The sequence below is a fragment of the Orycteropus afer genome, unplaced genomic scaffold (assembly GCF_000298275.1).
Source record: "Orycteropus afer afer isolate SDZICR_OR568_19922 unplaced genomic scaffold, OryAfe1.0 scaffold00065, whole genome shotgun sequence".
Lineage (NCBI taxonomy): Eukaryota > Metazoa > Chordata > Mammalia > Tubulidentata > Orycteropodidae > Orycteropus > Orycteropus afer.
In genome coordinates this window covers 5,815,141-5,830,663 of record NW_006921652.1, presented here as the reverse complement: position 1 = coordinate 5,830,663, position 15,523 = coordinate 5,815,141, and the positions used below count along the sequence as shown (strand labels likewise).

Below are 15,523 nucleotides of genomic sequence, written 5' to 3'. Positions count from 1 at the left end.
TCCGATAGAGCCTGGTGGAACCACTGAGACTATGGCCCCTAGCTGCCCTTCATGTCTGGACTTGAACCCACACCTGTGGTTTCCAGCCAAACAAAATATAGGCATGTGAGTTAAACATTTACCTCAAGTAGATACACGCCTTGGAGAGAACAATCATGGGAAAAAGAAGGGCTGTTTATGTACAGGGAGACAGCCCAGGGGGCAGGAGTGTATGGAGGATGGACACTGGGAAGAGGTAAATATGGAGAGGAAGTGGAGGGGAGCTTTTGCATTGTGGTAAACTGTAGTCAATGACATGAGACAAAGTATATGTGAACTGCTGTACGGAAAGTGAATTTGCTCTGTAAATCTTCACCCAAATCACAATAATAATAATAATAATAATAATAATAAGACAGACTATGTATATACATTGTGTGTTTCCATTTATATAAATTTCTAGAAAGGGCAAAACTATAGTGGTAGAAAAATAGCTCAGTAGCTGCCTCGGAATGGGGTCAAGGAAGAACATGACTGCAACGATGCACAAGGAACTCTTGGGGTGATGCAGATGTTTGATTGTGGTGGGATTATGGTGAACTTTAAGTAAATGATGCCTCACAAAGCTGCTAAAAAGTCAGTTCAACTAGTAAACTTTAAGGGAACACTTTTGCCTAAGGCATCTGACTGCTAAGAGAAGGCTGGCGGTTCAAGGCCACCAGCCTCTCCTCAGAAGGAAGGTTGGGCAATCTACTTCTGTAGTGATATCGCCTTGGAAGGGTTGCTATGAGTTGGATCTGAGTTGACAGCAGTGCATATAAATTTAATATAACATACCAAACCAATCGTAATTTGGTTAGCAAATCAATTATATTTTTTGATTTCTAAATTAATAAAATCTTTTTGATCTATATATAATATTTTTAAAATGTAGAATACATTTCAATAGTTTTTACATTTCTAGTTCAAAAAAGCTTTTCTCATGGCTTCACATTTCCAACTCCAGGCTCAATGCATGAAAGATTAAAAAATATTATAATACCTGGTTTCATGCACAGAAGGCCACAACAGAGTCCCATTTCTTAAAGTATAAACAATAGACTAAAACTTGGGTTCTGAAAAATAATGAGCCTCTCAGTTTAGAACAAAGATGAGCTCATTTAAAATGAAACTATTTTTGGATTTAGTACCAGGCAGATCCTCCTCTCAGTCAATTGCTTCGTTTCCCAACTTCATGGCATTATATAATCTAAGCCATCTGCCAGTAAAATCCTCAACCTGGTGACAGAGCAGCTCCACTCTTCTCAGAGGGGTAATCCGAGCCTTCTTCCTTCTACCACCTTTATTTTAAGCCTACATTGTCTTACAGATGCTCTTCAGTTTTTCACCCAACTTGCAATATTCACCTTTCTTTCATGAAATGCCTTTGTAAATTTTTTTTTTTTTAAACAAAGGAAAGCCTCCTGAGGCATTTAAAACACCAACTCTTTGTTCTCCCCTATAGGTTTACAACTGCCCCAAAATACTATTTAAGTCTTCAACTGTAACATAATTTCTTTTAAGTGATCATATACATTTCCCTTATAGCTAATTGAGGAAAAAAAGCTGTAATTTCTAAATTTTTCTCAATAACCTTAACGTGCTTTCAAAGTAGGTGACTATTCACCAAGAACCAGACAGGCAGTCCCCAACTCACGACAGGCTTCCATTTGAACTTGTCATAAGTCAGTTCTGATATAAGGCTAATACCTGAATTTTTTTTTTCAGTTTTCATTACTGTCTTTTATTATTAGTATCTTTATAAATCATAACATTTATAAATGAGTTAACCTGAGAATGATAACATCAGCAAATTATGCTCTACAACACTGTGTAGTACCTATTACTAATGATGTTTTAAAAAAAAACAAACAACAGTTGAGTGCAACTTGTCATAACTTGAACACACCATAAGTTGGGGACTACCTGTACTGATAAAAATTCTGTGGTGACATTAAGAATAAAATACAAATTTTATAATATTTTTTTAAATGTATTTTATTGAAATATAATTTATTATTTTTTTTTTAGCCATCAAAAGATCAGATGTATATGAGATCAAAATGGGAACACTTTCCCAGGGACAGAGCTGAAAACAGAAATGGACAGGAAAGAAGGACAAAGGGAAATGGGAAGCACAAGGAGAAAATGGGAAGAGAGCTGTTACATTGTGGGGACTCCAATCAGTGTCACGAAACAAAATGTGTATGAATCGTTGAACAGAACACCAACTCACTGTTAAGCTTTGACCCAAACCACAATAAAAAAAAAAAAAACACACACACACACAGAAAACAGGATCAGTTGTAAATTATGACAACGATTTTCTGAAGAGCAGATACTTACACATCAGCCAAAACTATCCGTGTCCGTGTCACGTTCTCTATGGTGAATTTGGTTTTTCCTCCTTTGCCAGCGATTCGTCCTATTGCCCTTGAGAGGTGGTCTCCCTTTAAAGGCTTAACTAAATAAGAAGAGCAATACCTCAGCGGGCAAGCCATTCCAGTGTACCACCCACCACCACGCAAAAAGGTAAATCATTAACTATAAAGTTTCCTGTTGTTATGTGCCGTTGAGTGGGACCCCACTCATAGCGTGATCCCCTCCTTGGGTTTCCGAGGCAGTATCACTATGGAAGTAGATTGCTCCACCTTCCTTCTGAGGAGTGGCTGGTGGGTTTGAACCGCCAGCCTTCTGGTTAGCAGTCAAGTGCCTTAGGTACTACGCTACCAGAGCTCCCTACTAAATGAAAAATAATAGGCATTACAAAAAAAGGTTGCTAATAATACAACTCATTCCATGCTACTGGAAAAAACTGCAAGTTGCCACTCAACAATACAAAAGGGCAGGATTTCCCTGGAAAAGACCACCATACACTCACCATCCGTAATTTCAAAAGACTCTAGAAAGAGGTCATCTAATCTGATGAGGGCAAGTGCATCCTACAACACAGAAAACAAACACTGTGAAGGCCCTTCCTTTTCAAGGAGTGAAGCAGAAGCACCGCAAAACTAAAATCCACAAATTACAGGGCCAGAAAACACAAATTTTAAAAAACGCTCAAATCCATTAAAATGTTCATATTGATTATTTTTCTAAGTCCCCATTTTGGATGTCATGAATTCACTTACCTCCACCTGAAATCCTAGAATAAAGGCTTTCACAAAATCAGCTGCTTTTGTCAGGGCGCTAACATCTTTGGTTTCTTTACAAGTCTGTTTGGGAGAAAAACAAACAAACAAACAAACAAAAAAACCACAAGTTACAGCTGAAGATGAAAATAAAAATATTTTAACAAAATATAAGGAATGATCTTTTACCATTACTATGATTTCCTTCCCCACAACTTTTCAATATACTTGCTGTGACCTAGTATTTTGGTTGAATAAACACTATCTTTAATTTGTAAAACAAAATTTTCCTAGCTGCAGAGCCAACTAGTCTGTCAAGTGGCTGTACTAGCTGGCTGATCTGACTCTGCAGTGGACAGCAGCTTCCTCTGGCACAGCACAATTGCTCACATTCCGAAGGAACTTCAAGATGACCATCCCTACAATGCCCAAGATGGTCCTCTTCTTCCAGAATGTGTCTTCCCTGGAGTCCTACTTAATCTCATCACTTCAGTTTACACGCCAATGTTTCCCAAAGCAACGACTCTGATACTAACTACCTGCATGCTAGGTGTTGAAGGGGTAACCAAAATGGTTTAAACCAAGGATGCTGCCCCCAAAGAGTTTATTCAATAGTAACAGTAAGAGCCACTATTCAAAAAATGCCTACCACTGTAAACGACATGCACTGTGTACAGTACCATGTTGTCAGTGACGGCAAGCATTGATCTACAGGTAGACAGATGGGTAGACAGACTGAACAATCAGGCATGTCCAGGCAAGGGAGTGTGCTCATGACCATGTATAGGGTTAGCAGACAGTGTTTCTACATGCATATTTGTTTGTGTTGTTAGAATGTCCAGGCGTATAGGACAACTGACAAGGGACAAGGTTGTGGCGGCTTCCTACTACCCGGAGGGAGTGAGTAGTTGGACCTGAGGGCTTGAGACCACGGTCACAGAGGGCAACAAGCTCAACTGGTGTAACAGATTACACAAAAACACTGTTCTACATCCTACTTTGGTTAAGTTGTGACTGGGGTCTTAAAAGCTTACAAGTGGCTATCTAGATTCAACAATGGGTCTCTCCTCGCCCAGAGCAAAGAAAAAATGAAGAAAACCAAAGATGCATGGAAACAATATCCAAGGGACTGGTACCCCATGCGATCCTCAGTCTATATGACCATAAGACCAGAAGAACTAGATGGTACCCAGTTACCACTGTCAACCACTCGAGGGGGGAATCTATGTAGGAGATGCTGGATAGAGTGGGAGAACAACGTGGAACAAAATTCAGAATCATAAAGATAAGACCAGGTTTGCTGGTCTGATAGAGCCTGGTGAGACCCCTGAGACTATGGCCCCTAGTTACTCTTCAGGTCTGGAACTGAACTCATTCCTGTGGCTTCTGGCCAGATAACAGACAGGCATATGGAGTGAACATTTACACCAGGTAGAAACACTCCTTGGAGTGATCAATCATGGGAGAACAGAAGGGCAGCGTGTGCACAGGGAGACAGCTTGGGGGGTGAGAGTGCACGGGAGGGAAGGTCATAGAGAAGAGGTAACTACAGGCAGGAACTGGGAAGAGAGCTGTTATATTGTGAAGAATTGCAGTTAATGTCATGAAACAAAATGTATCCGAACTGTATGGAAAATGAATTTGCTCTGTAAACTTTCACCCAAATCACGATAAAAATTAAAAAAAAAAAAAGACATGCACTGCACAACGTGCTTTATATGCTTCAGCTCTAATCTTCCTGACCACCTAGAATGTTAAGTGTTCTAATTCCATTGCATATTTGAGGAAATTAAAGTACCAAAAAGAATCCCTGGTTGATGCAAATGGTCAACATGTTTGGCCATTAACCAAAAGGTTGGTGGTTTGAGTCCACCCAGGGATACCTCAGAAGAAAGGCCTGACAATGTTCCACCCTTATACACAAGGGGCTGCCGTGACTCAGAGTGGACTTGATGGCATATAGGTGGTTTTAAAGTACCAGAAAATAAGAAAGGCAAGATTTAAGCACAGGTTTGATTACAAAACTGCTACTTCCAGTTTTCCACAAACCTGACTATAGGTGAAGAGACCACATGCTTACCCAATTTAAAGCAGACAGGATTTGAAGTAAATAAAAGTTACCTAGACTTTCTCATTTAATACTAGATCCCACTCAGCCCATTAGGAACATGACAAAGCACATAACAAAAAATCCTCTAGAAAAAGGCTCAAAGCTTTCCACAGAAGATCAGGGGGACAAAAATGTCTGCTTTCACCACTGTACTGGACGTTCGAGCCAGACTACTTAGGCAAGAAGGAGAAATCAAAGGTATCCAAATGGGTAAGGAAGAAGTAATACTAACTCTACTTGAATAAAACATGACCCTGTATGTAGAAAGCTCCAAAGAATCCACAAGAGAACTACTAGAGCTAATAAATACATTCAGTAAAGTGGCAGGGTACAAGAGCAACACACAAAATCAGTTGTGTTTCTATACACCAGCAATCCAACTTGGAAATATGGGAACAATTCCATTTACAACAGCATCTAAAAAAAGAAAATACCTAAGAATAAATTTTACTAGGGAGGTGAACATTTACACATCAACAACTATAAAACACTGCAGAAAGAAACAAGACTAAAAAAAAAAACAGAAAGAAATCCATGTTTATGGATTTGAAAGACATCATTAAGATGTCATCAATACTACCCAAAGTGATCTACAGGTCCACTGCAATCCCTAACAGCCGTTTTTTTGCAGAAATGGAAAAGGTAATCCTCAAATTCATATGTAACTGCAAAACCAAAACCAACCAAACCCACTGCTGTTGAGTCACAGTGACCCTACAGGACAGAGTAGAACTGCCCCATAGGGTGCCCAAGGTTATAATCTTTACAAAAGCAGACTACACACCTTCACATCCTTCTCCTGTGGAGCAGCTGGTGGGTTTGGACCTCAGACTTTCAGCTACCTGCTGAGTAGCTGTTTTAACCACTGAGCAACCAGGGCACTTTATGGAATTGCAAAGGATCAAAACAGCCAAAACAATCTTAAATAGGTAGAATAAAGTAAGAGGACTCACACATTCCAATTCCAAATGGTACCATAAAGCTACAGTAATCAAAACTGTGTGATACCTGCATAAGGACAAATATACAGACCAAGGAATACCATTGCAAGTCAAGGAATAACCAAGAGTTTTCTAGTAAGTGGTGCTAGGGCAACCGGACCTCCACATGCAAAAACAAAATAAATAAATAAATAAAGCTGGAGCCAAACCTCATACCATTTAAAAAAAAAAAAAAAAACAAAACCTCAAAATGGACTAACAACCTAAATATAAGAACTTAAACCATTAACCTCTTAGAACAAAACATGGGGGAGGTAATGCTTTGGAATCTGGTTTTTGGCAATGAACTCTTAGATATCATACTAACAGCAAAAGCAACAAAAGAAAAAATAGACAAAATGAACTTCATTAAAATTTAAAACTTTGGTGCATCAAAAAACTTTACTAACAAAGTGACGAGACTACCTACAGAGTGGAAAAAATATCTGAATAACAGGTATTAAGAAGATGCTCAAAATCATTAGTCATCAAGGACATGCAAATTAAAACCATAATGAATGGAGATACCACTTCATACCCACGTGTTGTTGTTGTTGTCGTTGTTAGGTGCCTTCCAGACAGTTATGACTCAGCAACCCTATGTACAATAGAACAAAACACTGCTCAGTCCTGCGTCATCCTCACAATCAGTGCTATGTTTGGGCCCACTGTTGCAGTCACTGTCAGTCCACCTCACTGAGGTTCTTCCTTTTTTTTCACTCACCCTCTACTTTAGCAAGCATGATGTCCTTCTCCAGGGACTGGTTCCTCCTAATAACATATCCAAGGCATGGAGAGGAAGTCTCCTCATCCCCACTTCTAAGGAGCATTCGGGCTGTACTTCTAAGACAGGTTTGTTCACTCTTCTGTAAGTCCATGGTATATTCAATATTCTTCACCAACACCATAATTCAAATGCACCAATTTTTCTTCTGTCTTCCTTTTTATTATCCAGTTTTTGCACAGACAGGAAACAAATGAAAATTCCATGGCTTGACTCAGGTACACCTTAGTCCTCAAAGTGACATCTCTGCTTTTTTAAAGAGGTCTCTTGCACCAGATTTACCCAACGTTGTATGTTGTTTTATTTCCTGACTGCTGCTTCCATGGTCATTAATTGTGGATCCAAGTAAACCGAAATCTTGACAACTTCAATCTTTTCTCCATTTTTTTGATGCTGGTTACTGGTCCAGTTGTGAAGACTTTTGTTTTCTTTTTGTTGCAGTGTAATCCACTGGTCTAAAAATTTCTTTTAGAAGGATCAATACAAGGCTTGTATCTAGGAGGTGGAGGTAAAAGACGTCCCAAATGTCCAATGCTTTCAACTGCTGTACCACTCTATCATCTCTAACATCAATTCTTCCCCCTCCCCTCAGCACTCTCACTCCTGTCTCAGGGCTATGAATTTTGCTGTACTGGCTCACAGAACTCACAAACTGCCAAGATGATAGCTCACATGGTGGTAGAGGCTGGGAGTCTGTAAAGGTGTGAGGTAGGTAGGTCTGGAGGATTCTCCTCACTCCTGTGGTTGCAGTGGCTGGTAAACCCAAATTGTAGGGTTAGATGACCTCCTGCTGACTCAAGTCCAAGGGTGAGATGATGATGAACCAAACGCAAGACTGGAGCAAGACAGCAAACTTTCCCAGAACATTCACACATATACCCTTAAGGAAACAAAGGGTGGTGAGCTCAGTCACACTCTCCAGCAAGGTATCTATGTACATAGGCATCAAACGAAACCCACTGCCATAAAGTCAATCACAACTCATAGTGACCTCCACTGGGTTTCTGAGGCAGTAAATCTTTATGGAAGCAGATTGCACGGTCTTCCTTCCACAGAATGGCTGGTAGATTTGAACCGCCAACCTTTTGGTTAGCAGTCAAATGCCTTAGGCACTGCACCACCAGAGCTCCTTATACAGGCATAGAGACTAAGAATTACAATACATCACAAAATGGAGGCCTATGGCTAGAAGGGCCATATTAAGCAATTCACTGCACTGCACCCATATTGAAGGCTGTAGTCTTCGATCTTCATCAGTAACAGCTTCAAGACCTCTTCACATTCAACAAGCAAGGTTGTATCATCTGAATACTTCAAGGTTGTTAATGAGTTTTCCTCAATTCTGATTTCACGTACTTCTTCATATAGTCCAGCTTCTTGGATTATTGCTCAGCATACACAGTCAGTAAGTAGGGTGATTTTAAACCATGCAGTACCCCTTTGTTCTACTTGAGTGACTATCTCAGGAGCTCTGGTAGCATAGTGCCTAAGGCACTTGACTGCTAACCAGAAGGCTGGCGGTTCAAACCCACCAGCCACTCCTTGGAAGGAAGGTTGGGCATTCCTACTTCCGTAGTGATACTGCCTCAGAAACCCAAGGAGGGGTCGCTATAAGTTGGGGCCGACTCGATGGCAAATAACAACAACAATCTCTTGTTCTATGTACACGTTCTGCATGAGCTCCATTTTAATTGTTCTGGAATTCCCATTCTTCACAATGTTATCCATAATGTCATGATGTACAGAGTTGAATACCTTTACATAATGAATAAAACATAGGTCAACATCTTTCTGGTATTACCTGCTTTCAGCCAAGACTCAGCTAACATTAGCAATGATATTTCTTGTTCCATGTCCTCTTCTGAATCCAGTTTGAAATTCTGGCAGTTAATTGCCTGTCAATGCATTGCTGCAACTGTTTTTGAATTATTTTCAGCAAAATTTTGCTTGTGTGTGATGCTAATGATATTGCTTGATAATCTCCACATTCTATTGGATCATCTTTGGAATGAGCAAAAATATGGATCTCTTCTAGTAGGTTAGCCAGGTGGCTGTCTTTTAAATTTCCTGGCATAGATGGATGAGTGTTTTCAAGGTTGTAGCCATTTGCTGAAACATCTCACCTGGTATTCTGTAAAATCTTGGAGCCCTGTTTTTCACCAATGCCTTCAGTGAAGCCTGGACTTCTTTCTTCAATACCATCGGCTCTTGATCATATGTTATGTTGATGCATATGAATGAACATGGTTCAAACGGCTGAACATTGAGCAATTCTTTTTAGTACACTGACTATATGTATTCCTTCCATCTTCTTTTACATTTATTATTTTTTATTGTGATTTGAGTGAAAGTTTACAAATTAGTTTTCCATTCAACAGTTCCTACACATTGTGTTTTGTGACACTGATTGCAATCCCCACAATGCAACAGCTAGAGAGCTTCCCATTTCCTCTCTGTGGTTACCTTTTCCCTGTGTCCTTTTTTCCTATGCAGTCCTGCCCTCTCAGCTATCTCCCTATGCGAATGTTACCCTTCTGATCTCCCATCGTTGATTGTTCTAAGGAGGGTACCTACCTGGTGCAACTGTTTACCCTGTAAGCCTATTGTTGGGATGGAAGTTAAGCTATTGGAGTGAGTTCAATTCCAGGCCAGAAAAGTAACTAGGGGCCATAGTCTCAGGGGTTTAACCAGCCTCTCTCTGACCAGTAATCCTGGTCTTTATAATTTTGAGTTTTGGTCAACATTTTTCTCCCACTCAATCCAGGATCTCCAATTTTGATCCCTTTCCAAGTGGCTGGCACTAGCAGCCAGGGGTCCTCTAGTTCTTCTGGTCTCAAGGTCTCTAGACTGGGATTGTCATAGTCCACTAGTCCCTCAGACTAATTATTTCCATAAATCTTTTATTTTCTTCACTCTTATTTGCTCTAGACGAGGAGAGACCAATTGTTGCACCTTAGATGGCTGCTTACAAGCTTTTTTAACACCTCAATAACTACTTTCCAAAGTAGGATGTAGAACAATGTTTTTGTGTAGTATGTTAGGCCAATTAAGCTCAATGTGCTCCACGACCATGGTCCTGAGCCTGTGGGCCCAGCAACTCATTCCCTCAAGGTTTGTGGCTGTGCTTTCCATCTTCTTTTAAGACTTCTTGCTTAGTTCAATATTTTACCAATAGTATCCTTCAGCATTTCAACTTGAGGCTTGCATTTTGTCTTCAGGCCTTTCAGTTTAAGAAATGTTGAGTGCGTTCTTCACTTTTCATTCTAACTCCATGTCTTTACATGTTTCATTATAATACTTTGTTCTTCTCGAGCCACCTTAAAATCTTCTGTCAAGCTTTTCTCCATTTGCTTTAGTAGCATAGTGGCTAAAGCACTTGACTGCTAACTAGAAGGCTGGCGGTTCAAACCCACCAGCCACTCCTCGGAAGGAAGGTTGGGCAATCCTACTTCCGTAGTGATACTGCCTCGGAAACCCAAGGAGGGGTCGCTATGAGTCGGGGCCGACTCGACGGCAAACAACAACAACAACAACAACAACAACTCTATGTTCAAGAGCAACTTCTCTTCTGGCATGCACCTTGGTCTTTTCTTTCTTTCAGTTTTTTCAATGACCTTTTACTTTCTTCATGGATGATGCTTGTGATGTCATCCCATAAGTCATCTAGTCTTTGGTCATTAGTGTTCAACACATCAAATTTGTTCTTAAAATAGTCTCTAAATTAGGTGGGATATACTCAAGGTCATACTTTGGTTCATGTGAACTTCTTTTAATTTCCTTCAGCTTCAATTTGAACTTGTATATGAGCAGTTGATGGTCTGCTCTGCAGTCTGTCCCTGGCTTAGTTCTGACTGATGATACCAAACTTCTCCATCATCTCTTTCCACAAATGTAGTCAATCTGATTCCTTTGTATTCCAACCAGTGAGGTCCATGTGTCTAGCTGTCCTTTATGTTGTTGGAAAAGGTAGTTGCAATGAATAAGTCATTGGTCTCACAAAATTCTACCACAGGATTTCTGTTATCGTTTATATCACCAAAACCTTATTTTCCAATTTATACATTCAAATTACTAGTAATCATCAATGCATCTTGATTGCTCATCTGATCAATTTCAGACTGCAAAAGGTGGTGAAAATATTCAATTTCTTCATCTTTGGCTTTAGTGGTTCATGCATAAATTTGATTATTATTAACTGGTCTTCCTTATAGAATTACCATATCACTGACAGCACTGAACTTCAGGATAGACCTTGAGATGTTCTTTTTAAGGATGATGCAACACTTTCCTCTTGAATATGCTATGCTGGCATAGTAGACCATATGAGTGTCCAATTCAAAATGGACAATACCAGTCCATTTCTGCACTAATGCCATCTTTAAGTGTTCCATTTCATTTTTGACAACTTCTAGTTTTCTTTGATACATACTTCACACATTCCATTTTCTGGATATTTCCAGCTATTTTTTCTCATTTTAGCAAATAAAGGTCCTGAAAGCTTTACTCCATCCACATTGTTAAGGTTGACTCTACTTTCAAGAGGTAGCTCTTCCCCAGTCGTATTTTGAGTGCTTCCCAACCTGAGGCTCTCATCTTCTGGCACTATTATCAGACAATGTTCTGTTGTTACTCATAAGGTTTTCACTGGTCAATTTTTTCAGAAGTAGGCTGTCAGGTCCTTTTTCCTAGTCTGTCTTAATCTGGAAGCTTCACTGAAACCTATCTACCATGTGTTATTGTTGTTGTTACTTGCTGTTGAGTCAGCCCTGACTCATAGCGACCCCTCCTTGGGTTTTCGAGGCAGTGTCACTACGGAAGTAGGATTGCCCAACCTTCCTTCCGAGGACTAACCTATTAGTATTATAAATACTGCTGGCATAGCTTCCAACATCACAGCAACACACGAGCTATTACAGTACAAGAAACTGACACCTACTAGGATGTCTATTATTAGAAAAATAGGCAAATATGTGGAGAACTTGGAATCCTCTTCTATTGCTGATGAGAACGTAAGATATTAGCAGCTGCTATGGAAAATAGCTCAAGAAGTTAAACATAGAAATAAAATAAACCAAAAACCCACTGCCATAGAGTTGATTCTGACTCAAAACAACCCTCTGGGGTAGACGAGAAGTGCTCCATAGGGTTTCCAAGCCTGTAATTCTATGGAAGCAAACGGCCGCATATTTCTCCCATGGATACTCTCTATCATCTGGTCTTACGTTTTCTCATTTGTAAATAAGGAGGTTAGAGTGGAAGATCCTGAGGAATATCTAAAAGCGTCAAGATTCAATTATCAGCTTGATGACTTTGGCCAAGATACTTAAGTTCTTTGACCTTCAGTTTCCTCTCATCATAAAATAGAGGGATTTCATCTATTTCATTGGGCTGTCTTAAAGACTAAACAATGTAGTATATGTCAAAGTACCACAATGGCTCTGGCATACAAGTGTCAACAATGCTGTTGTTAGCTGCCAAACAGCTGGCCTCTGAATCATGGTGATTCTACTTACAACAGCACAGGATCATTGTGATCCACAGAGTTTTCATTGGCTAATTTTCAGAAGCTGAATGCCAGGCCTTTCTTCCTGGTCTGTGTGGTCTGGAAGCTCTCCTGAAACCTTTTAAGCACCATAGCAACACACACGCCTCCACTGACCGACAGATTCTAACTTGAGGTGCACCGGCTAGGAATCAAACCCAAGCTTCCCCACGGAAGGAGAGAATTCTACCAGTGAACCACCATTAACAAATGTTAATGGGATCTAAATCAATGCTCCTGCAATACATAAAACACTAAGCACAATAGAAGTTAGGTTTTAAATAAATGATTGACAAATTAACCAATTAAAATAAAAAACATTGAGCCAGACAGGAGAAGGAAGAGAGTAGGAAGGAGAGTACCTTCTTCAGAGGGAAAGTTACCTAGGAGTATAGGAATAGAAATGTTCAAACAGGTGATAATAAACCAACCTGGGACCAGAGTCCATTACTTGAAAGGCAGGTTCAGGTTTAAGCTTTAAGCGTAACTTTTATCATTTAGAGACATGGAAGAGGCCAAGATATCATAATAAAAGCAATATGGTTAGAGAAAGTTAATCTGGCACCTGCATAGAGGACATATTTGAGGAAGGAGAGATTTAAAGCAACAAAACAAGAAAAACTATACCAAAATCAAAAACCAAACTCATTGCCATTGGGTCAATTTTGACATATAGCGACCCCTCCTTGGGTTTCCGAGGTGGTATCTCTACGGAAGTAGACTGCCCAGTCTTCCCTCCAAGGAGTGGCTGGTGGGTTTGAACCTCCAGCCTTCTGGTTAGCAGTCAAATGCATTAAGCACTAAAAAATCCTGGCATGAAAAATCACCCACATCTGAATGGGAATGGCAACAGAAACAAAGATTCTACTATCAAGTTCAGTATTATGAACTTTACCAACGATTTAGAGCAAGGCCTCTCAGCTTTGTTCCCTTATCATAGTCCATCAAGATGTTTTAGTGATGGTCTAAGAATTCTCAAAAAGAAGGATATTATAATTAATTTTAGTCATCAATTATAATACAAAATTAGCACGAAAAAAAGTTCAAAGTTAATTATACATGTCTATCATCTGGATCAAAGGAACCCTGGTTTGCAGTTTGAGCCCATCAGCAGCTCTGCAGGAGAAAATACCTGGCAATCTGTGTTCATAAACATTACTGCCTAAGAAACTCTATGGAGCAGTTCTATTCTGTCATACTGGGTTGCTCCAGGTGGGAATCGATTCAACAGCACATATTTTTTTTTTTCATTTATCTGTATTTACTGTAGGGAACTCTAGTAGCATAGTGCTTAAGGCACTTGACTGCTAACCAGAAGGCTGGCGGTTCAAACCCACCAGCTACTCCCTGGAAGGAAGGCTGGGCAATCTATTTCCATAGTGATTAGGAAACTCAAGGAGGGGTCGCTATGAGTCGGGTCTGACTCAACAGCATATAACATATTTACTGTAAGGAGTTCTGGTGTTGCTGTGGTTAAAGCACTGGGCTGCTAACCCTAAGGTCTGCAGTTCAAACCCACTAGTTGCTTGAGGGAAGAAAGATTAGGCAGTCTGCCTCCATAAAGATTTACAGTCATGGAGACAGTTCTATTCTGTCCTATAGGGTCACTATGAGTCGGTATTAACTTGATGGCAGTGGGTAGTGTGGATCTTATATTAGCACTCAAAACAATGTACATACATATTATATACTTTTTTCCCCAAGAGAATACTATTAAAATATATAGTGCCTGTATGGCTGCAACCAGTAACTTGCATATGCCTATGCCACATCACTCACATATTTCTGCTTAGGGCAACCCCTTTCTTACATCCTTTCCCAGTTCAACACAGTACATTATAAAAGATATGCACAGAAACCACCAGTGTCTTGGTAGGACTTCAGACCTAACTTAGGAATTCAGTTAATATTTGTGTTGAATGAAGATTTTGAAGGCATTTAAAAACTCAGACTCAGCATATATTAGAAAACTGTAAAAAAACTATTTCATAAGTCCCATTATACGAATTCTATTCACGCCTCGATTACTGTGGGAAAAAGAAACCCTAGTCTATTTGGAACCAAGTGACACTCTCCTTACCCTGATTTCTACATTTCTGGATTTCAAGTTAAAGCGTATCTGAAGTCCCAAATGTTCTACAACAGGAGTAAATATCTTCATCCAGTTCTCTTTCAATGGTGTGTATCTGTTAGCTGGGACTGGAATTTTCCTTGTTTCTTCTTTTCCACCCTACAACACAAAAGATAAAATTGCAAAATGTAAAGTGATCCACCAAAACCTTCCTTTAAACTGCACGAGTTAAACCTGAGAATCACTTCTCTACCAAGAACCTTCCTCCAGAAGAACACCCACAGCTTCAACATCACCCAGAAGCCACCAGTTTGACCCGTTTCTGGCCCCTGCCCCATTCTTGTACCGGGTCCCGACCAGTACCAGGAGCCCATCCCCGGAAAGGGGCGGGAAGAGGGGCCTCTTCGCGGGCCGGGCCTCCTCCGTGTCCATGTGTCCCGCGTCTCCGCTCTCCCCTGCCGCCGCCAGCTGCTCAGCCTGCCGCTTCTTCGCCCGCCGGCCACCTTTGCGGGTTATCTGGGTGAAACCGTCCTCCGCGCCAGCACTTTGTGCTTCCATCTCGCCCTCCATCCCCAGAAATCTCCAGCCTAGCTGGCTAGTCCAACACGTGCGCTGTGGCACTTCGCAGGCGAACTCCCAATAGAAGTCGCGATTGCCAACCAGTTTCAAGGCTCCGCCCCCTTTCCAAAGAAGCCTCACTTAGGGGACCTGAAGCAGGATTTTTTTTTTTTTAATTTTTAACGTGGTGGGGCTCTCCTATAATATGCCTGATTTTTTATGGTCTCCCTCTGGTGGCGCAACTCACAGATAAAGCATTTTGTAACCTCAAAGCTGTGTATAGGAAAATGTCAGGCATAAAGCTGATAAGCATGTTTGTGCTGTCCAAA

The 15,523-nt window shown here is 40.4% G+C and overlaps 1 protein-coding gene across 1 annotated transcript in view; it reads right to left on the bottom strand.

The window, feature by feature from the left end:
* The window catches only part of PNO1 (partner of NOB1 homolog), a 25,327-nt gene extending 10,121 nt beyond the window's left edge, over positions 1-15,206 (bottom strand). Inside the window, exons 1-5 of the mRNA XM_007940076.2 lie at positions 15,000-15,206; positions 14,646-14,795; positions 3,150-3,233; positions 2,900-2,960; positions 2,365-2,482 (exon numbers count right to left, since the gene is read on the bottom strand). Coding sequence (XP_007938267.1) covers positions 2,365-2,482; positions 2,900-2,960; positions 3,150-3,233; positions 14,646-14,795; positions 15,000-15,206 — 620 coding nt within the window. The remainder of the gene's footprint in view (positions 1-2,364; positions 2,483-2,899; positions 2,961-3,149; positions 3,234-14,645; positions 14,796-14,999) is intronic.
* Positions 15,207-15,523: the final 317 nt, after the last annotated feature.